The 23,256-nt window shown below is 49.9% G+C and overlaps 2 protein-coding genes across 2 annotated transcripts in view; both read left to right on the top strand.

Annotated features, from left to right (window-relative positions):
* Positions 1–775: 775 nt before the first annotated feature.
* On the top strand, positions 776–2,206 carry LOC149349001 (uncharacterized). Its single transcript, XM_089585962.1, has one exon. It carries the CDS (start codon positions 881–883, stop codon positions 2,141–2,143), a length of 1,263 nt encoding a protein of 420 aa, XP_089442088.1. The 5' UTR covers positions 776–880; the 3' UTR covers positions 2,144–2,206.
* A 7,705-nt stretch (positions 2,207–9,911) lies between these two features.
* Positions 9,912–23,256, top strand: part of LOC149349002 (caskin-2-like) — a 281,321-nt gene continuing 267,976 nt past the window's right edge. Inside the window, exon 1 of the mRNA XM_089541106.1 lies at positions 9,912–10,505. Coding sequence (XP_089397232.1) covers positions 10,385–10,505 — 121 coding nt within the window. The 5' untranslated portion in view covers positions 9,912–10,384. The remainder of the gene's footprint in view (positions 10,506–23,256) is intronic.

Here is a 23,256-nt window from a genome sequence, read left to right on the forward strand (position 1 = left end):
GCGCGCATATCAGCGCACGCATTGGACGACGGATCAAGCGACTGCATGCATGGCGCGTACACACACCCTCACACGCCATATGGTGCGCACGCGTGTCAAAAGCGGGTCCGAAGTTCTATTCAGGGAGCCTCATTGAGGACAGTTCACTGGCGAAGGTCGCGAGTGCCCCGCTCGCTGTTCGGCTGCGAGGACGTGTCGCCGCTCCTTTACGGACACAGTTTCACAGGCACAGCTTACAGACACAGATTTACAGACAGTTTTACAAGCATAGTTTGCAGGCACAGTTTACGGACAGTTTACAGACGGTTTTACAAACATAGTTTACAGATACAGTTTACGGACACAGTCTCACAGGCACAGTTTACAGACACAGATTTACAGACACAGATTTACAGACACAGTTTACAGACAGTTTTAGAACCATAGTTTGCAGACACAGTTTACAGAATGTTTACAGCTGGTTTTACAAGCATAGTTTACAGACACAGTTCACAGACAAGTTTTACAGACAGTTTTACAGACAACTACTACAGACAGTATATTTTTTAAGGCATTCAAAGACTGGCATTTAGAGTTCACTGGATGAGAAGGAACCTTTCTGTCTGGCATGCACCCAATTCAAATTCGAGATTAAGCCTCTACAATCGGCGACAACTCTAGAACGGTGCAGGAAATTCCCTTCAAAGCAGGCCTTCCATGCAGCCAATGACCGCGGCTGCCGAGTTTAGATGGAGGCGAAACGCAAAAAGAAATGAGACTTGGATCGTAACCGATACCCGAAAGAAGAGAAATTAGAGTCCTAGGTCTTTTCATCCACCAGCGTAGGCTGGCGACGACCACGCTCGACAAACTAAAGAAGGTGGGAGATCAGGTGGGCCGAATGGTCCGCAGAGTCTCGAACAAGAAAGGGGGATTGCGAAGCAAAGACGCCTTGCGGCTGGCCAATGCCTTTGTAACAAGCAGAATCCTGTACTCGACCCCCTATTTCCGCCTCAACAAACACAACCAGAACATCATCGAGGTGATAATACGCAAAATGGCGAAGAAGGCCCTCGACCTCCCGATAACCACATCTAACCTGAGACTCCAAGGTCTGGGTATGACGAACTCCTTCGATGAACTTAGAGAAGCCCACCTCACAGGTCAATACACGCGATTATCGCAGACGCCGTCGGGACGCCGCCTTTTAGCCCGTCTGCACATAGAACACACGACTCTAACCGAGGAGAGAGTAAGACTCCCTCAGGAGTGGCGTTACGCCCTGCACGTAAGACCACTCCCAATTAAGATGTCCAGGGACGACCACGAGGGTAGACGCAGGGCCAGGGCAGAGGCCTTAGCTCACCACTACGGAAGGAAACCCGGGGTATACTACGTGGACGCATCCGGCCCGCACCAAGGCGGGTGGTACACGGCGGCGGTGATCCACGAGTCCAAAACGGTGAACGGGCTCACCTTCAAAGCCCGAAACGTAACTCAAGCAGAGGAAGTCGCCATCGCATTAGCGGCAACACACTCCGATTCCAAGACAATCATAACCGACTCGCGAGGGGCGTGTCGGAACGTCCAACAGGGCTGGGTCCCGTACCTGGCCTACCGGCTACTGCAAAACAGCTCGTACGTAGGAGGTCCATCCCACCGCTTCATAGTCTGGGCTCCGGCCCACTCGGGGCTAGGAGGAAACGAGGCAGCAGATGCAGCCGCCCGCGCGCTCTCTAACCGGGCAACCTCGTCCCCCGCCTCCTCTGAAGAAGTAGCGGAAGCCACGCCGACCTACACTTACAGGGAAATAACGCAGTTATACCAAGACAGACATAAACTGTACCCCCACCCGTGTAAAGGATTAACGAGAGCGGAAGAACGCCTGTTCCTCCGCCTTGTCACGAACACCATGATGTGCCCGGCCTCGCTAAAGCACTTTGACCCTGCCTTCTCCGGGGAGTGCCCGCACTGTGGGGAGAGGTCCTCGGACCTCTACCACATGGTGTGGGCGTGCCCCTCCAACCCTGCTTTTACTCCAAACCCAAATCCCACCCGGGAGGACTGGGAGGCGACCCTACTCGCCTGTTGCGACCTGAAAGCCCAAAAGGCGATGGTCGAACGAGCTATGGCGGCAGCGGAAGCCACTGGGGTCCCGTACTAGGGACTCCACCTAGTGTTTGTGAGGGGAAGGGCACTAAGCCTGACTCCAGAGCAACCTCCGTGTAACTCCCTCTTTTCAGAGGAAATAAGCGTTTTTACCACCACCCCGTGTGCTGTGCGATGTCAGCGCACGTTAAGGATCCCCAGGTGGTCGCCCTCCACTACGGCACCTCTTTCACTCTTCTTTCACTCCCACCTTACTTCCTTCCCTCACGGCGTGGTTGAAGTGTCCACCGAAATATGTGAGACAGTTACTGCTCCATTTCCTTTCCTCAAAAAAGAAAACCACCAATTCCAGCCAATGACGTCGACCTAATGTCGTGACTTCGCTCTTATTCTACTTAAGCTGTGGTTAATCCCTTTGCACCTAAAGCCCCCAAGGTGTCACGCTAGGTAAAGCAAATAAATTAAACCCGACGTCATAACGATCGGTCGTCTTCATTGGCTGGAGTCTACCTTTTAGTGGCATTCGCCGCTCCGTTCTTTAGTTATGCCCGACTACAGAGGCTCTGAGGAGCGAGAATACGCGGGTATGTACACCTCTCGCACCCTGTTGCACCCGCAAGTGCTTGCGAATGCAATGGCCTACTATTTGTAGAGGTCAGCAACCACGCGGGGCACCCCACGTGTGTGTATACACTCAAATATCGCGCAGTTCACAGCGACATTCTTTTTCTGGAAAGATCACTGCGTCCTTTCTGCCAGGGTGAAGATTAATCTTGACATGTATAGAAAAGGGACTCAGGGCCTTGAACGAGTTGAGAAGAAGACATGTCCCGAAAGCAAGAAAAAGATTGCAGCATGCGTGATCCAGATGTGGTCCAGTTCCATGGTCCAGTTGACAAGACAATACTAGAGGCCGCCGCGATGGCTCTGTGACTGTGGCAGATATCTCTAGGGTAAATGCTTAGCCTGCAAGCGCAAGTGTGAGCAGTAAAATTTAGTCTCCGGTAAGAAATCAAATCTGATGCATCCGATGCTTGACCAGAAGCAGCACTACCGCGTGCACGACCTCCGAGTCTTTTCTTGCCTGCGCGTTTCACGTCACAGCTAGACGGCGCGTCGTCGCCGATGAAGACAACCCGATCAGCGAACGACGTTAATGGCGGCGGCGACGTTTTTGTTTGTCCCCTGCTTCACCGTCGGCTGCGCGGGGAGTGACGTGCTCGCACTTAACGTTCCGACGCAGCCAAGAAGACGACGACACGTCGCGTTACGTGCATTGCGTGCTTTCGTCCGCGAGGTAGAGCGTGCCTGATGGACGAGTCGCATTCCTGGGAGAAGCAGCAGCAGCGACGCACCGCAGACGAAGGGGAAAAGAAGCAGCGGAGAAAGCAGGGCGCATCATTTCGGAGGAGGAAACGGAGGGGGAGGGGGGAAGCCTCCCACCGACGTCGTACGCCTAATTCGCAAATGGAACGCTGTAGCCCCCGCGCGAGTCTCATCACTTATTTACGGCCGGCTCTCTCGGGGGCCCCCGACGCATGGTCCGGTTCGTTCGCCCGAAGCAACGGCACAGCTGTCACCGCGGCTGGGCTTGGCTGGGCTCGGAGCGTCAGCTGCTGCTTCTGCCTCCGCCCCCGCGCGGGCAGAGATGCGTTACGTGAAGCATTGCGGAACAGCGGGCATGCTGCTGTAGAGTGGGATGCGATTCCCTGCTAAGCCGCTTTGTGTCGGTCGTACATGATGTTTGTGCATCGGACGGCACGGAAAGACCTTTCCGAGCCACTGGCGCTCGCGCGGACTTGTACGCCGAAGCGCTCTCTGCTGCCGTCTGCGCGAATTGCGCGTACTACCGTGTCAACGCGATTACAATGCCCGGCCGTTTTCTGAAGTCGCTGTTTCGAAAGTGAGGAGGCCTATCCAGAAACCTGTTATAATTGTAGTAGTAGCTGTTTACTTTGAAATAAAATAACAATAAAATGAAGGGAAAGGTTTTTTCTACCCCCGGCATCTGCCATCGCTACGGGAAGCATCTGAGCTGGGGCAGCGAGAATAGAGGGATAGCAGGCAGACGGGAGAAATGAAGCAGCTATGGAATTTTCTTCAATTTGCGTTGTGAGAGCCGGCTGTGCGGATTATATCGGGTCGACCTATATGCGTGTAAATGCGGTATACGCCCTGTTAGACCCGTGCAATCGCCGAGCGCGTCTTTGTCTGATCAGAGTGCATGAGGGAAAGCGCTGTGCGATATTCGGCGGCAGCGCGTTCGAGCGCAAGATCACCGGAAGTTACGGCAGATGCGGGCAGACGGCCCGCAGCACCGTATACGGCGTCTGCAGTTTGTTGCTAGCTGTTCTGATACGAGGCGGAGTCTCGTGGTCTGGTTGTTTCTTCCTTTGTTGTTTTCACCTGCCCGTTTACTTGTTCGTCTGCTCTGCCGGGGAAAGCGTCCTTGGTCTGACAGCACCGATGTCGTCCATTACGGTCCCGCCATCGCGCTTTGTGTAGGACGTTGGCAGTCATCAGCCAGCATTAAACGCAGTGGACACAACGGCACGCGGTCGGCTAGAAGGTTGCATGTACTTTTGTGAATACCAACTGGGCTTCAGTCAGCCGTTTCTTGTGCTCCTTATCGCCTTTGCAGTTACCCTGGAATGTATATACATCTCCAACATTTTTGGACAAAAATTTTAAATATCGAACAACTGTGGTGTAGAAATATTGAAGGTAATGGTCCGTTCTTCCGATATGTAGTAAAATCTTCCTTTTATAGCGTTTCCATCGCTCGCATCGAGCAGTTAGGACTGCCATAGAAAACCAACCGGGAAAGCTTTTGGCGAAAGCAACCCCCCCCCCTCCCCCCCCCCCCCCCCCCCCCAACCTTCAGCCTCCAAAAATGCCATCCACCTTCCACAACCAACCCACCTACCTCACCGCAAAGTCTCCACCCATATAAGTCTTACGCATCAGCGGAATGAAAAAAATGGCAGGGTTTTAACGTAGTTAAACTGAGTAGACGTGCGAAAGCAAGGGACCTTTAGGGCGCCAAGGTCCCCCTCAAGGTCACCCTTCCATTGGCTGCAGCTGGTGCGACTCTCCTCCGAACTAACCCGAGCTTACCCGAATCTTGGCGAAGATTCGCACTATATTCCTGGTTGGAACAGTTTTAAGTGGTGCTTTCGCACTAAAATTGACGGCGAAATGAGGTTAAGGACAGCGGTAAAGCCAGTTGACCTCGAGAAGCACCATCCATCACTAGTTACCTCCTCACCTCGCCAGCTAGGGGGATGCCCATCCACCCACCAGTACCTTTCACCCACCTCTACCCGCCTTCACTCTCCAGTAAAATTATGTCATGTGCGCGAAGCCTGGATTGTCTTAGAATAAAAGCATAAAGTAGTCATCGAGGATAACTGCTTTCGGAGAACTGTCGCATCATATGTGATACTTTTTTTTCCCCGTTTTCTGCGAATGCATTATTCAATGCAGACGATTGATTGATTCACCTGTTTTTCTTTTAAAGTATATAGTTAGAAACACACAGTTTTCTGACAGCGCAGCTATGACATTTTTTCTAATTTGCTCGTTGTACCAGTGACTCAAGATTATTGTCGCTACTGTATGATGGTGCTTGGAGTTAGGATGTAATAGGGAGGAAGTCATGCACTCTAAAGTGGATTTACTACTACTGCTACATAAAAGCACGAAAAACTTAGCAGCCAATTGGAATAAGGGAATTATTGTAAAATCTTGGCACCTTAGCAGGGTTGAAAAACGGTAGTTGTAAGCTGTGAGGTGAAAATTCACACACTGCAATTAAAAGCATTCTATTCTCTGCTAGGTTTGAGCGTTAACTGGCTGTAGGATTCGAACTTCAAATCGCACATACTGCTCACAACAGTACGACAGCTATCTCCAAAATACAGCAGATACAAGTAACGCTCAGAGAGGGCAGCACTTTTCAAGCTGGTCTGACTGCCTTTATTACTTGGGAAGGCTGCGCCAAACCTCAGGGCCCCGCCCGCAGTGTCCACCTCTCATTTTTTGCGTGAATCATATCAGACTAACAGCTTCGGATTCGCCTCCGGCTGTATAGCTACCCCATCTCCTACACCTTAATCGAATCTCTCTCCCCTGTCCCTAATCCCGCGGCTGCTTGAAGCAGAAGAGCCAGTAGCCAGCTCAGCCCCACCTCCTCTTTTTTGTTTATTTTTGCAAATGAATGTACTCTCAATTCATCGTATGCGGCAATGTGCGCGCGTTGTGCGGCTCTGAATCGCTTTTTTTTAACGAATATTTGTTTACCTGTTTCTTACCTGCTTATACTATGCTGTGTTTACTCTTATAGTGAACATGCTCACGTAATAAACGCAACCCCTACTTTGACTGTCAAAAAAGTACAATTTTTTGTTATCAGTGCCCGAAAATTCTGGACAAGTGCATTTTTTCAACAAGAACTTGTTTATGAACGGACAATTTCTGTCGCATATCGTCAGATTGCACCAAAACAATCAATATACTAACAGGTTGTCCCTACGTGGAGCTTGTAGTTTTGTGCTGTTTATTGTGGAAAAGGCTGCCGATTAGTTTTGTATGGCAGTCCTAAGTATACTCAGTACGAGCACAGGCAATCTTTAAAAGTAAGGTTTAGTTATGCATAGGAACATTAGACTGGTCCGGTCAATATGTTCACAACACTGCTTTATAATACTGCACAGTTCCCTCCAAGTTATTGTAAAAACGCACCACATTGATTTTCTATGGCCGTCTTGATTACTCGGTGTGAACGCATACTCTAAACACGAAAGGTGTAAAAAGTGAGTAAGCTGCAGCCTCTACCTCACACCCTTTTACAAAAAGGTGTACCCTAGTGGACAGCTTTCTCCCTTTTTACTCCCATGTAGGCGCATTAACGTTTAGAGTGATAGGACAAAGTTTAAAACCAAGATTTTGCTGCACATCGAAGCTTAAATCATTCCTATCAATATGTTCATAACAGTGATTTAATGTGTTCCACAGGTGGACTTGGTTTTATCCTGTCTAATAAACATTAACCCAAAATTTTCAGATTTTTGGAGGGAAACTGTGTGTCCATTATGCGAGTAAATAGGTTAAACTCTGCCAGAACCTTCGGTGCAACCTCTTAAAGGTGCACTGAAGAGAAATCTGAACCTGTATTTTTACCGCGGGAACTCGATGTAAACGTTCCGAGCATACTTAAAAACTTCGAATTATTGCCCTGTGCGGCCGATTTCCCTAATTTAAATCGGATTAACGTCCGGCTCCCGCCTTTGGCTATGGATCCGCTCAGCTTTGTGTATTGAAGATGTAGCTGTTACGACAATAACTAAAAAAATCAATAAAAAATCTGATCTTGCATTCTGCGTACACGCCATGGTATTAGGTTTTGTTGCGAAAGCAAAACTACGCGAGTCGCCGAGCCATTTTGCGGAGCTGACGAAAAGCCATACCGCGCATGCGCGAGGACGGCGCACAGCTGGCGCGCCGCCGCCGTCGCTGCGTGGGTGACTCACGAGGTGCCGCCGCCGCGCTCGCCAGTTGCGCATGCGCAGTAGCGGCGCATAGCTAGCGTGTCGGAGCCGCCGCCGCGCGCTCTCCATCGCCTTTTTCTCCTCGTTGCTTTCGCAGTCCTCCAGGTTTAACCAGAGCTAAACCACTGCCGATTTCTTGCTCATATTAAGTCAAGAAGTAAACAGCTGGCGACTCTTCCTTCGGTACTGCTTATTCCATCAGGAATTGAGTGCTTTCTTTCGTTCAAATTTCCTTCTCTGTTTGTTGCCACTCTCAAAAACTAAGGCATAATGCTCACTCAAGCAATTTACCTCTTAAAAGCTGTTTCCTTTTTTCATTCTTGTTGCTGCTGATTGCTGCCTAGGCTCGAGCTGGGAACCCCGCACATTAACATATCATTCCTAGGCCGAGTAATTTATTTGATGAGATAATTTGCTTGCGTTGCTTTTGTTGGCAGTAGCAAAGCCAGTTTGACTGCATTTCTTCAGAAGCGTGAGAAAGCGCCCGCACATTCCGCGGACCGTTACGAACGCAGTCGTCTGCTAATGACAGACATCGTCTGCTCGCCGGGGTGAGCAGACGATTTTCTCACTGCCGCGCGCGAACCGGAACGCACATGGATATCATCTCGGAGGGCGTTTCATAACGACGCTTTCTTCTCGGGTTTCGTGCGGATCTCGGGTTTTCTTTCTTCGTCTTATTTTTTCTTTGGAGTTGCTCGCTTCTTTTGTCGGGTTCAATACACGGCTTGTTTCGGATGGGAAGCACCCGCCATGGATGCGTTGCTAGCGTCTTCATTTCGTTCCACTTTGACTCTCAATGTTTTCCAGGCCGCCATTTCTATATTAAGTCGACTGTGCACCTACGTATAGACGCTCTTGCCTCTCGAACGAAGAGCGCGCCTCGAAGTGCGCGGCGCACACTACGTCTGCTCAGTGTCAAACGGGCCACCCCCTTGGCTCAGACTTCGTCTTGGCTCGGCAGAGTACGCGCACTCTGTGAAATAACATTCGTACAAGTCATTTGGGTAGCTCAGATGGCCATTTATTTCCCGCGACTGTTGCTCGGAATTCCGTTCTTCTTGATGCTGCTGTGGTTGTTTTTTGTGCCGCAGCTGCCACCCAGGCTTCGCGCCTTCATGCAGGACGCGAGCAGAGTTGATTGCCTGCAGTGGCGCGCACAGTGCGCCAGAAAATGCACTAAAGGAAATGAACATCGAGGGACCGATTACAGGCGAGCGATGGCTGGAACAACACAACGCGCACTGTTTGATTTAATAAAGGCACGATTCCATCGGTTGCCCGGCGCGCCAATGAAATTGCTTTGCTTTTGTTCCCCGCCCGGCGATACGGAACTCCATTTGTATAGAATGACGTTTTATAATGCTTTATTTCTCTCGTCTGCATCCCCCAATTGTTCGTCTGCGACCGAGCGAAGGCGGTTCGTTTACTTCTGCTGCCATTTCTGGCGTGTTTGCATTTTACGCGGTGGCGCCGGTGAATTGTTTTACGCAGAGCGAGGCAAATTGAGTCGGTACGGCTCTTCCGGAGTCCGCCGGAATTCTGAATCGTTCATTTCGTCGGCGGTCGCCTTGTACGGAGGCGTGCCGCTCCTGCGACGATTCCCAACTCTTCTTTGCCCACCGAGCTGGCTGCCATCTGCAGACTGTGTTCGTCTGCGGCAATCGTCTCTGAAGGGATGGCTCTGTGCCGCTGCATCGGAGAACCGTACTTCATTTGCTTTTGCTCTTTCCCGCAAGCCACACCCACTGTCCTATCTTTAAGCAAGGCGCGCTACGCCCGTGCGGCCATCGTGCGGTTGAGGGGTCGGGACGGGCAAATAAACGGAGAAAGTGGCGCTGCTTTGGAAGAGCGCTTAGGAAAAAATAAAAAGTAAACAAAAGCGGAAGCAAGGAACCGCGCAGAAACTAGGAAGTAGAAATTCCAAGGACGGGGCCCCGCTCTACTTCGCCACTGGGGAAGAAAGCAGCGAAGTTCTCTCTCATCCTCCTCCTTCGTCGACAAGATGCAAGCACCGGAGCCCCCGAAGAAAAACCACACGCCCCGGTCGAGCGAAGAAAAACTTGCAAACATAGAAAAAGGCACCCCCCCCCTCCCCACCTCCCGCACCACACTCGCCGCACCCCGCAACCCCGCCGGCTGCGCGCCCGTTTGTCGTCTGCTCGAAAAGCCTCGATGCAAGGGCGGCGGCACGGAGCGCTCTGATTGGCCGGCGGAGTCGCGTCCCGCGCGCAGCCCGTAGCGCCAGCCGGTGGCGTTCACCGGAAGCGCGTAAACACGCCGGAGATCAACGGCACTCGACAACGCGTGCTTTTGAGCCGTGTGCCACCCGCGCCGTCTGTTCGGATTTTCGACCCTGGCTCCGCCAACTCTCGGTGAAGTCGTGCTCGAACCCGCGATGTGCGTTGGGGGCGACGGTGTGGTGTTGTGTGCGTCGCTTGCGCGTCGCAAATCTGCTGGGTGAGAAAGTTTTTCGGCGAGTTGGGATGCCTCCGAAAGTTGCGCCCGCCGGTTCAACGCCATTGCTGCTGCTGTTGCCGCTGTCCTGAAAACCGAGAGAGCAAAGCAAAGCATGGCTTCGGTGGCGTGCCTTGTGGAACTCGGCTCGTCAGTTATCGGCTCCGGTGATAATTGATCGTGGTGGATCGAGTGTCGTCGGATCGGCTGGCAGCGCAGCCGTACAGTGTTGACAAGCATCGTTTGTGTTGTTTGTGGAAAGCGCGCGCGCGCGCTCACTCTCCCCGAGCATGTTGTCATCGTCGTCGAGCTCGTCGAAGGAAAACCAACTCTTCCAGGCCGTCCGCAATGAGGATATTCCGGCGATTCTTCGGACGCTGTCCAAAAAGAAGGGCCTGAGGACGCCCAAAAGTGAGTTGCACTTCGACCTCTTTCGTTCGTTGTTTACCGTTGTTTATAAAAACCCGGCTCACGGGGACACTTCTGTTGGCGTCCGTTTGTTCTCTTCTGCTTGTCAACTTGCCAAGTTCATGCTGCGCTTTCTTCAAGCCTATGATCAGCGTTGAAACTAGGGATGCGTGAGACAGTCGCTAATATCTGGATGGCATGATTTTTGCAAAGTTAGCGCTGAACGGTTACCGCAGTGGCACTTTTTTTATTTGTTATTTGTTTGCTATTTCTACGCGTGTTTCCCAACGCGACACGCGAGTAGTGTTTTTGCTTTGTTTTTCATTTCCCGTTTTCTTGTCAGTGGCCAGCAAGGTGGGGACGAGCTGCATACCGGTTCCACCGAGCTTTCGCACGCGAGCGATGTGTCCAGCTCGCGAAAGTGTATGCGAAAACTGCGCTCGCGTGCTTTTGGAACAGCTGCGTTTGTCCCCCCCCACCACTTCACGTAACGGTTCAGCGGCCCTCGCGGGTGATCACAAGTGTTCGTTGTTGTAACCGGAAGCGTTAGGAGGGCGCATTTGATAACGGAACACTGCGTTGAGCACCATCAAGTTGTGGGCTCACTGACGTTGTCAGTTAGTTTGCGCGTTAAACTTTGTTTTACGTTGAATCTGCCGCCTTGTTTATCGTAGTAGTACAATGTGCGGTCGCAGCTAGATTCACGGTACATATTGGTGGGCTGGCGGAACCGAGGAGTTAGGCATTTATCAGGGATTTGAAAAAATTTGGTTGACGAGCTCAAACCGTAGTACAGTGACTTGTAAGCCCGTTGCAAGTCATGCGGAAAGGCGACTCGACTCGTCGTAACGCCGTAACTTAACACCTCGGGTACTCGGCGAGCGTAAGGGGGCGTCGTGAGTTTGTGTTATGATGAGGAATGGCCTTGTCGTGTGGCTTCTCGTAACGCTCAACGAGTTCGCTCGTATGAATTTATGGATTCGTGGTGGGTGTAGATTAGCGAGGGGCTTTGGGCGTGTATACGTTGTGGATTAGCACGCTACGCCTATGGCCGGGAGGTGTGGTTTACGTGTGCGCGCCTCACTTGCGTGGTAGTTGCGCTGCTGACTTGTCCCCTGTGGACTCGCTCGTCCATGCCGACAGCTTGGGTCAGACCTCGAGCAGGGGACTTTATCGGAGGGTTTCGAGGACTCGTATATCATTTCGCCAGAAACGGGACGAGCAGATCTGGCAGCTGTGTTGGGAAGTGGGTTTGTTGTTATCCTGGCGGCAAATGGTGGTACGTACCCATACCAGGTGGTCACCCCATAAGAGTGTGGTGGTTAAAAAGGCGCTGGGACTTTTTTTTTTTTTTTCTAAAATAGTAGAAGGTATTCTACGATACAAGATATTGCAGAGGGTTTAACTTCCCGAAGCCGCATCAGTGCTGGGCGGAAGGCCGTAGTGGAGGCAGCACACGGACTTGTTTGCATCTCGCCTCCATTGAAATGACGCCGGTATTCGATCCCGCGACTTCGGGATCAGCAGTCGAACGCTATAGCCACTTTTAGAGCTACCGCCGGTTGAGTGGAAGCGCGGTTGGGCGTAGCTGCACGCTTTGCTTCCGTCGGTTGGACTACTTAAGTTGCTCTCCTCATCGCCTTTTATCCGAGCCTTTAATTGTCTATCCTCAAACTTCTCGACACCGACCACACATTTCGCGCTGCGTACGACACGCAGTTAAAAGCAGAACAGCGTGTTGTGAAGGTCTGCCTAACAACCGGCGTTTTAAATGCACCCCACGTTGTGGTCAATGGGCCATTTTACGCGGTCGCTCGAGCGTTTCGGGCAGGGTTTGCTGCGGCACCGCATACGTAGACGTGCGTTTGTCTAGCATAGCCGCGCTTTTTAGTATCGTACCGTCGCTGCGCCACCGTAAGCTACACTCAACGTTGAGCTACACTGTGGTACATTTACGTGACGTCAGAGGACGATTGATTGTAGACCGGTGATGGGATGATCACCCCGGTAATTAATGAGAGACCATAGCCGCGCTTTTTAGTACCGTACTGTTACTGAACCACCGTAAGCTACACTGTGGTGCATTTACACTTACGTGACGTTAGAGGACGATTGATTGTAGACCCGTGACGGGATGATCACTCCGGTAATTGGTTACAGTCCTTCGCTCAGTTAGCTGCAACGCAGCACCCTGGTGTCCCCATCTGTGTTTACCTTTTGGCGGTCGTTTGTAAGCGTGCGCAGGCGGGCTTTATTCGGCACTGCGGGGCTGCAGAGAGAGCGCAGGGCTTAGATATTGAAAACTAGGCACTGAGAAAGAGAGAGAGAGAAGAAAAAAGAAAACTTGAGATTAGAAAAAATAAAAGACAAGCTCCAAGAAAGGAGACACGGACGTCTAAGTATAGCCCTTTACCCCTGTCTCTGCACTGGGCTGCGTGAAGCAGTGGCTCTCCTCCGGTTGGGGTACGAAGACACTCCCCCCCCCCCCCCCTCCTTTCTATCCTCTTTACGGTGTGCGGATGCTCGCGCGATGCCTGAAGCGGCCGCCGGTCTCGAACCCCAGGCACAAGACGCGCCGTAGTCTAAAATAAAAGCCCCTTCTGTAGCGCTCTGAAGAAAGAAAAAGTTAAAAAAAAAACTGGAGGTCTGTTGTGTAGTTTCTGTTGGCCTTTTACGTTTCTGCCGACGGGTCCCCGTTTGGGCCCAGCTCGTTGGCGGCGCCAGGGCCGGTAGTCGCTTGTTTGGGACTGGTACGGACAACGGCAGCTGCACGGGGCCAGTGTGGGTTTTGTCACTTGGGACGGTGTAATGTGACGATTCTATTTCAGTTTGTTCGATATATTTTTTTTTACGCCTTTCGTGATTTCCTTTACTCGGCGCTTCGCCCTCGCTATCACCGGGTTTGAGCGAATCACAAAGAGGGGAAAAAAAAAAGATTAGGGGGGACACTCCAGCTACGCCTCACGAGTGTGACGCGGCAGCGTTAACCGCCTATATGGGTGTAAAAAGGGAGTAAGCTGTTCTCTAGCGCACTCCCTTTTATAACAGCGAGTGTGCTAGCTGACAGCCTACTCCTTTTTTACTCCCTTCTGTTCAGAGTGTATGGGGACTAATGGGTCCGTGCAGTTAGAAAGATGTACCAAGAAAGAAAGAAGCAAATAACCATTATTTGCTTCTTTCTTTCTTGGTACATCTTTCTAACTGCACAGACCCATTAGTCCCCATACACTCTAAGCAGAAGGGAGTAAAAAAGGAGTAGGCTGTCAGCTAGCACACTCGCTGTTATAAAAGGGAGTGCGCTAGAGAACAGCTTACTCCCTTTTTACACCCATATAGGCGTACTCTTGTTCACAGTGTAGGCATATAAGTAGGCATACTGATGTGTATGCAGGCGCTGTTCTCAGTTCCATCGCCCGTTTACACTCGTTTGTCGTTTGTTCACGTATACCCTTGCGCGGCGGCCAACTGCACATCCGCAAGTTCTTTTTCAGTCATGAATCATAGTTTTTGGATGGTGGCCTATATAATTTCTTCTGCTCAGACGGAGGTCTGCCATCAAAGCTGGAACATTTCGCCTGCTTTCGAGATTCTCGAGTGGCCATGCATGCAACCACGCTAAAGTTGCCGCGGTGGCTCTGGCGTTAGGGCGTTCGGCTACTTATCCCGAGGACCCGGGTTCAATCTCGGCCGCGGCGGCCCCGTCCTCAGGGCACAGCAGGGTCTCCCAGTCCTCTCAGCTGGTGAGGGGCTCCAGGCCCCGCGGAAGAGGGTCCCCGGGGTATCGGAATAGAATGTGGGCAAGCGTGGCGGTGGGGTGGTTGCAGAGGGCGCAAGAGTGGTTGGTGAGCGCTTGGTGGTAGCGGGCCCCAGTATAAGGGGATGGTAGGGTTCGGGTATGGAGGCGGATGGTAATTATCAAGGATTTCATTTATTTCGTCCTTAAAGGCCCGAGGGCATTACATAAGGAGGGGGTTACAAATTGTTTTGTGTGAACGCACTCATGATGAAAACATAGACAATAAAATAAACACTGCAACTGCAAACACTAAAAATAAAGATAAAAAGTATCAAGTGGTTATATAAAAAAAAAACAAGAGAAGCCAAGAAAGCACAGAAAAATACAAGAAAAACTCAGGGAAAATACAGAAAAAAAGTAAAGGCCAACAAATGGTTCACGTGTTCTGAAAATGACTGGTGAGTTTCGCGCGAAATGATTTGCGATCGTTGCATGATACTATGTCGTTGGGCAGGGCATTCCAATGGTTTATTGCGTCAGGAAAAAAGGAACTGCTCATTGCTAAAGTACGACTCTTGATGCTGGCTATGGGGTGGCTGTGGCTGAGGCGACTGGAAGTTCGGATCGGTGGTTTCAGCAGGGGATGTTTTGATGGTAATTATCAAGAGAGGAGTGTGGTGGTGGGTAGAGATGTCTCTCGGCATTGTGAGTCTGATGTTGGGTACTGGTAGAATCGCTGGAATGACTTGTATTGGTATATTATACGCGATGGGGGATGGAGAGTGCTCATTTGTGGCACAGATAATGGGGACAACCGAATCGTGAAGGCAGGGTGATGGGGATGGTGGAAAGAAGGTTGGTTGGTTTACGGGGTTTAACGTCCCAAAGCGACTAAGGCTATGAGAGACGCCGTAGTGGAGGGCTCTGGAAATTTCTACCACCTGGGGTTCTTTAACGTGCACTGACATCGCACAGTACACGGGCCTCTAGAATTTCTCCTCCGAAGAAAGTGCAGGTGCCCGCGCACTGCAGACGCATCTGCACTCGAAACACGATTAGGCCTATATGGGAGTAAAAAGGGAGTGAGCTGTCCTCTGCACTCTAAACACGAATACACCTATATGGGAGTAAAGTTGTCCTCTGCACTCTAAACACGAATACACCTATATGGGAGTAAAGCTGTCCTCTGCACTCTAATCACGAATACACCTATATGTGAGTAAAGTCCTCTGCACTCTAAGCACGAATACACCTATATGGGAGTAAAGTTGTCCTCTGCACTCTAAACACGAGTACACCTATATGGGAGTAAAGTTGTCCTCTGCACTCTAAACACGAATACACCTATATGGGAGTAAAGTTGTCCTCTGCACTCTAAACACGAATACACCTATATGGGAGTAAAGTTGTCCTCTGCACTCTAAACACGAATACACCTATATGGGAGTAAAGTTGTCCTCTGCACTCTAAACACGAATACACCTATATGGGAGTAAAGTTGTCCTCTGCACTCTAAACACGAATACACCTATATGGGAGTAAAGTTGTCCTCTGCACTCTAAGCACGAGCACACCTATATCGGAGTAAGAAAGGGAGTAAAGCTGTCCTCTGGCACGCTTCCTTTTATAACAGGGAGTGCTCCAGAGGACAACTTTACTCCCTTTTTACTCCTTTCTTTTGAGAGTGTGGGAGTCGCGGCTTCCAGGCTGTTTTACTCTCGGCTTTGCGGAGGGGGGTAATGCCTTTGTGAGCGGGGGTCGTGTTGGCGATTTCTCAGAGCACGTTTGGTGCGGGTTGAAAGCGAGGATGAGAGGAGTGCCCCGTTTTTTTTTTTCGTAGCTCACACCGGCGATAGCGCGCGTGGGTCGGTGTCAGAACACGTGCGCATCCACCATTCGCCCTTTATCGAAACCTGTCACTTTTTTTTCTTCGAGTTACTGACTTCCTTTAGTCTGGTAACGCCTTCGTCAGCCAGTTGTTGGTTAAAATGCAAGCAGCCTAGGTAGAAAAAATATCTGCGAGTAGGTTGAAAGTAGAGGTGGAGGAAATGCAGCGCGTAGCTTCTCCGATCCGACGACGACACCTCTTGCGTAACGTCCAGTAAATATCATTCCCTGCAGTAAAAAGCACCACTGCCTATGGAAGTCTCCTAAGGGGACAACGCTGATCCCGTCCTTTGCGCTAATTTAATTTAATTGGAGGAATTAGCGGGTATTAAATGGTATGTCATAAGGCTTAGTGAGGTTAGGAGTAGAAATGGGGGTTTGGGCAGGGCATGTAATACGAAGGCAGGATAACCGCTGGTTCTTATTAAGCTGTATACTGTATACTTTTGCCGTTTATTCCCGTATTCAGTTCGTATTCCTAACATGTATTTTTTTTATATATGTGCTTCTGTTTGCTGTTCTGTATTAGCCTTTTCGTTTGGTTTAGGTTTTATTGTGCTCTGTTTATTCTCGCTATATAATGTATGTACCACTCCCCTCTGTAATGCTATTGCGCTTGAGGGTAATAAAATGAAAAGGGTAACGGAGTGAATTCCAAGAGAAGACAAGCTTAGCAGGGGGCGGCAGAAAAGTTAATTAGGTGGGCGGATGGAATTAAGAAGTTTTGCGGGGACACGGTGGCCGCAATTGGCTAAGGACAAGGTTAATTGGAGAGACATGGGAGAGGCCTTTGCCCTGCAGTGGGCGTAGTCAGGCTGATGATGATGATCGTGAATCGTGCAAAACCAACTCGTCCAACTTCATTCCCTGACTGAACACAACTCCATTCAGTTATGAATGCGATAACATTAGAAGCCTCATCGGGGAGAAAATGCGTCTTCGGGAGCAAAATTCGCTGATTGGCTGTAAGAAAGTGACGTCATCAGGCCGGAGCATTCCCATTGGCTGATTGGTTGGAGGGAAGTGACTTCACCAGACTGAAGCGTTCCCATTGGCTGGAGGGGAGTGACGTTACTTCCGGTAAATGAATCAACAGCTGCTAATGCGCTGGCATTGCTAACACGTAATGGAATTAAGTTTCCCTGCGGATTGTTGCTCCCAGTAAAAATATATTCCTTGGCTCTTTCATTCTGGCTATGTTGACGTCTCTCCGAGAGTGGAAGACGCATTTATCAACGAGAAAATTGGATTTAAACTGGATTTAAACATCTTACCGGCACTCAAATCAAACTCGTGTCGTGTTTACTGAAAAGGACGGGTCGCCGCCGTTTTGAAGTGAACGGCGGTGAAGCGTAGCCCCTGCGATCGACACGCGCCCAATAATCGGTGTGGACACACGGATTTTGCTTTTCAAATCGACCGGTGATGGAGAGAGCTATATTCCATTTTGGAGTCTTTTCTACAGCTGATACAAGCTCCGTTTCGATGCGAACGGTCTCTTTGTGGTTAGATCGCGATACTATACCGATACTGTCCAACTTCTGTTTGTCGTCAGTGACCTTTTAAATAGCTCTTGATCCACGTATACCAAGAGAATGCCGAACATTCTTTGACAAAAATATTGGAGTACATATTAGAAAAATTCAAGTTACCGGTATAGAAATATTGCAGGTAATGGTGAATTCTTGCGATATGTAGCAAAATCTTTCATTTGTGGCGTTTTCATCGCTCGCATCGAGCGCTTAATACTGCCGTATCTAGCCGATGGGAGACGTTTTTGACGATAGCAGAAACGTTAATAGCAAAAAGAAAAAAAAATGCAAGCCTGCCGACAGGAGATCTGCGGATGTAATATTGTTATAGTGAAATATTATTATTGCGTTCATAAACTCCTTACCGTTCAAAAATGCTTTTGGCCAGAATTGCTCCGTATGACATGGTTTCTTCTGTGGAATCATACGTAGCTGAGCCGCGATGGCTGCAATTTGTGGTATGCAATTTTAATTGTCTGAGCCCTAGAATGTACCGTTGTTACAGTCGTGGAGCGTCTGAGGTATTTGCGAAGAGTACTTTTGGGAGGTTTGCTGCAAGAAAGTATTTCTGCGACCAAATGCGCACGTTCGGTCAAAGAGTAGTCAAGGCATACTCGTGGTAGCTCTAGTCTTTACTCTCTGGCCGGTTACAACTCAAGAATGCAGCGGCAAATGCCTCTTGGAGAAAGAAGGCCGTCCAGCCAATGGCCTTGGCCGATTGTCATGAAGCGGCGATTCATTTGCACCTGCTATGGTGTGACGTCTCCTTTTTATGACAATCCGCGACGTCATGACGATCGGTCGACACCATTGGCTGGAGAGCCTTCTCCCTTCTTCTGAGAGGCGTTTGCCGCTGTCTTCTTAATTCTGTTCCCTACATGTATGATTTTCATGAAGCACTATATGAAGTGGTAGTGAGGGTGGGGGGGCATCACCTGTCGCTGTGCCTTGTTCACCTATAGGAGTCTGGGAGTTTTTTTTTTTTTTTTTATTCGAGATGTTTGCCATTACGTATAATGAAAAAGGGAGAGAAAGTTAGAAGAAGGAGTGTGTGTAAACAAGCCTCGCTTAAAAAGCGGCAAAAGTTCACGATAAAGCGGTTATCATGAGTCCACTTGCGATAGTCGCCTGCCACGTCCCATCGCAGGCCTACCTTCTTTAGGAAGCGTCGTCTCACGGAAGCTGTAGCCGGGCAAGTCCACAGCTAGTGTTTTTCTTCACACTCGTCTGGCGCAGCACCACAGTGGGGACACTTGTCAGTCACTTCGAAACGTTTGTCACGCCACCGATGACGTACAGGAGGAGTCAGAGCCGCTCCTGTCCGTATCCGGCGCACAGATTTTTCCGTTATATACCAGCAAGGGACGAATAAAGACATAAGAAAATGAACTATCGCGTCTCAACAAGAAAGACTCAAAATTAGACGGTGCGAGAGCTTCTGAAAGCGTCCGGCTATCTTCTGTGGGCGCCCGCACTGGGAAACCCTACTAACCTCGGAACTACAAGATAGAGCTCGATGAACGCATGGTACACTACACAAATAACGGGTTATGCTGAGAAAAGCGCTAGCTGCTGTCGCCCGTTCCTTTCGCCGTATCTAAACCTTATTACCCTTATTTAGCCACTGCCATAAGCCTGCGGTGCCGTAAAGATCTATACGTTTTTTTTTGTTCTCTCCTGTAACCGGCGGAAAGTTAAAGGAGTTTTCGGCAGCGTCTGGATAAAAAGGGGGAAAATAAATAAGATACGGGAATAGGCGAGACGGTAGCAGAAATGCAGTGCGAACATCTGACGGGCATTTTATCGGGAGCTGCGAGATATGAGGGGTATAGTTGAGGAAAAATAGACCGAGACATTTGGAAAAGACAAAAAAAAAAAAAACTGATCGTTGCAGGCAAGACGCTGTACGTGTTTTTTGTTCTTACGTGTTTATCCTGGGCGTACGTACTACTGTGACCGCAATGGAAGCAGTGCATGGTAAGAGCAACAGTAACGGTACGAGTTTATAGACGTTCTCTCGCGGCAAACCCATGATTCGAACAGCGTGATGGGTATACATTCTAAATACAGATACGCCTATATGAGAGTAAAGAGGGAATAAGTTGTACTCTAGCTTATACCCCCCTTATATAAGGGGGTGTGCTAGAGTACAACTTACCCCCTTTTTTACTCCTTTGTGCTTAGAGCGTAAGACGTACTCAACGGAACGGATGTTTTTCCAGTTGGCGCGTGAATTCACGAACGAGGCAGTCCGAAGACGACGCGTCCTCTGTCCTTCGTTCCACCTGCATGTGTTGTTGTTGCTAAGTCGTCAGTCAGTATAGCTTGTTTGCTGAAACCAAGTCCGACAAACTCAACTGCGCATTTTCACACACGTGCAACGCTTCCTTTTGTGGTGTATGGCCGTGCTTTGATTGGCTTGCTGCGCGGTCTTAAAAAGGTGGGGTGAACCATTGGACAGCGCCGTTCTGCCTGCTGCGTTAACTCTGAGGGATATATCAAATTCGGTGCAGTTTGGCGTTTTCTTTCGATTTAGTTATGGTGTTGGTCGAATGTTTAGGGGAATCCCCCGAGGTGGAGTAGATTTGTAGATTACAAATCTACTCCACCTTGGGGGATTCCCATAAACATTCGACCAACACAGTTCCCACTTCGAGTTATTGATCAATTCGCTCTCGTCCTACCATAAGCTTGCCGTCCTGGTTAGCTCAATTGATAGAGCGACTGCTCCGGTGTAGCGGTGGTCCTGGGTTCGAACCCCTGACCAGGACGAATTTTTCTTTAACTACGGAGTTTCTGAGAAAGCTGTACAGCTTTCCTTTGTAGCCGTATGGCTGCGCTCGGGTGGATGCCAATGAGTAATTACTCCTTTAGTTATGGTGTATATTATTATGTTAGTTTGGTTAATGACTAATTAGGGTTTAACGTCCCAACGCGACTCGGGCTATGAGGGACGCCGTAGTGAAGGGCTCCGGAAGTTTCGACCACCTGGGGCTCTTTAACGTGCACTGACACCGCACAACACACGGGTCTCTAGAATTTCGCCTCTGTGGAAATTCAACCGCCGCGGCCGGATTCGAACCCGCGTCTTTCGGGTCAGCAGCCGAGCGCCGTAACCACTGAGCCACTGCGGCGGGGATATTATTATGTGGTGCAGAGCCTGCGTATTAAATGTATGTAACGGAATTCTACTTCATTTTCTTAGGTGTTTAAAAGGAAGTGTTGTTGTTCTGTCAGTAACCGCGGTGTATGTATGAACGTATGTATATACTGATCACTCTAGTTTCCATTTTTTTTTTCTGTACTCCCCCCTACAGTAATGCCGTTGGGCGCTGTAGGTACTGTAAATAAATAAATAAACTGAGAGGTTCGCGTTCACTCAGCCGCCCCGGTGGTCACGGGGCACGTCTGGCCCTCACGCTGAAGCAGTGGGAGTTGCAGTCCTTGCGCCATACGAGGCATAAAAGAGTTGCGGACAAGTACCGTTGTGTGGAGTTAACACCGCTTGTATTTTAATAGAGAAGACAACGCAACACTGCTTCATGATCACCTTAGCTGTGAAAGAAATGCAATATACCTTGGTTTCCACCAGCGCAGGAGGTGTTGAGCACTTTATAGGCAATATTCACCGCTTCCGAAGTGCACGAAACTGTTCGTAGATGAATCGCTGCTGGGTGTGTTTGTGTTTATGTTTGTTTACAGCGTTTACACTGTTCTGATGCCCATTTGGATGATCTGTACGCATTGAAATAAATAAATAAATAAAAGACCGACAGTGCCTCTTCCGGCTGCTAATTTCATTTTACGTCGATGCGCGGTTGAAATCACATTTAGCCTGGCTGCTCTGTAACATTATCGAAAAAAAAATATATGGCCATCACCAACATTGCAGAAGCTGTGTTGTTCAAGCAGACCTTTACCTGAACACCTGAGGTGTATCTGAACAGAGCTGCGGAAGTCAAAAGAAATCTGTTGATTCGGTCTCTTGGCGAGCCTTCACATATTTCCTTATGGCTGCTGTCTGCCGCGCCTTCCTATTTAGCAGGGGCGGATTTGTGGGTAGGGTAGTTGGGGAGGGGGTCCTGGTTGAACCGTATATTCTATTAATTTTTATCGCCTACGAAATCGGGCTCAGCCTGGTTTTTCGATCTCTAATTTCTCCCTTCCATGCCCCCCCCCCCCCCCCCCCCCTCTTCCGCCTTTTTGTTTGGATAAGCGTAACCTTGTGACGGTAAAAGATACAACTGCTGCTTAGCCGCAAAGCAGTCGCAGCGTGCGCAGGACGATGGGCAACTGGGCCTTCCATGAGCTCCTCTTTAGTGCGTTTCACGGATGAAAACATCGAGGCGTTCTAGTCTGCGCTTTTAGCCGGAACGCGAACCCTTCGGCTAGTCGGAAGTTCACCCCGAGGTCCCGAGGGGATCGCACCGAGAATGAGCGCCTTGGCTTCGCGGAGTTTTGATGACTCCCAGCTATGAAGCTTCCTACCCTTTTCCCTCTCTGTGCGGGGCCTCAAGCTGGGGTGCCGCTGTCTTCTATATACCCGACCCTTGTGGAGTCTCCGTCCTCTTCCTTAGCTCCTGCCCGGGTGATGTTTTGCTCGAAGCCAAGATAAATAGAAAGCGCCGCAGTGGGTCGTAAAAAACACACGCGCCACAGATGGTTCCCCCCCCCCCCCCTCCCCTTGCGGCGCCCGTGAACGGTTCTTTTATTCGCGGGGGCCGGCCGAAAAGGGGTGCGCGCGTGTCGTCTGCGCCGGAGGGAGCAGCCGTTTTTTTTTTCTATATTTTATTCTCTTTTCGTCGTCTGTTTGCTCGGAAGACTGGAGCGCATCCGACACGGACTGTGGGCTGCGGAGTCGTCTGCGGAGTCGTGGGGGCGGAATGCCAAGTAGCCTGCGCGCTTGGAGCCGCGCGTCTCAGCTGTGTGTTGACACTTTATTAACGTAATTGGCGCTCCTTGTTGTGTCTTCCTCGCGGACGGGGACGGGCAAGACTTTTTTTTTGTTTGTTTCTGTCGCCAGATTGCGCCGGTGTTCTCTCTTTTGTGTTAGCGGAAGTGGGTTTCCCCCCCCCCCCCCCTTTTTTTTTTAATACTCACTCTTTCCCTTCTGCTAGTGTCCGAATGTTTTTCCGGATTTCTTGGTTTCTCTTGCGGTGGAGGAATTGAGTGGCGCGGAACGAACGAGCGAACGCACAGACCGGAACAGAGTTCTTCAATGTATACCGTTCCGGTTGCGAAACTGTCGACGGAAACCTGGGCTTGGTTTGCGGCCAGTTTCTGGAAGTTTGGAGACGGAGGCGCCGCCTGGCGGCCTGGAAGACACCTATCGGTGGTGGCTTGCAACTTTTGCGCCTCTGCCCTCCACATTCAGACATATAAGAATACTGGACGGTCCCCAGGGGCGACGCCAAGCGCTAGCTCAGTGCCCTCCATTATAAGAATTTCTGCTAAGTTTTAATTCAGTGCTGATTGACTGCCCGCAATAAATTCTTGAAATTTAATTCACAGCTTTTAGAATCTTTGAGTTGAGTTTCAATTTAAAATTGGCCCACCGTGTTCCATTTGGCTGTTTATTTACTCAACTCGATTTATCAAA

Source organism: Amblyomma mixtum, chromosome 4 (genome assembly GCF_055824585.1).
Source record: "Amblyomma mixtum isolate Tamu chromosome 4, ASM5582458v1, whole genome shotgun sequence".
Lineage (NCBI taxonomy): Eukaryota > Metazoa > Arthropoda > Arachnida > Ixodida > Ixodidae > Amblyomma > Amblyomma mixtum.

Bases quoted from the DNA above. Each gene is read 5' to 3' on its own strand.
- LOC149349001 (XM_089585962.1), top strand. From the start codon at position 881: ATGGTCCGCAGAGTCTCGAACAAGAAAGGGGGATTGCGAAGCAAAGAC.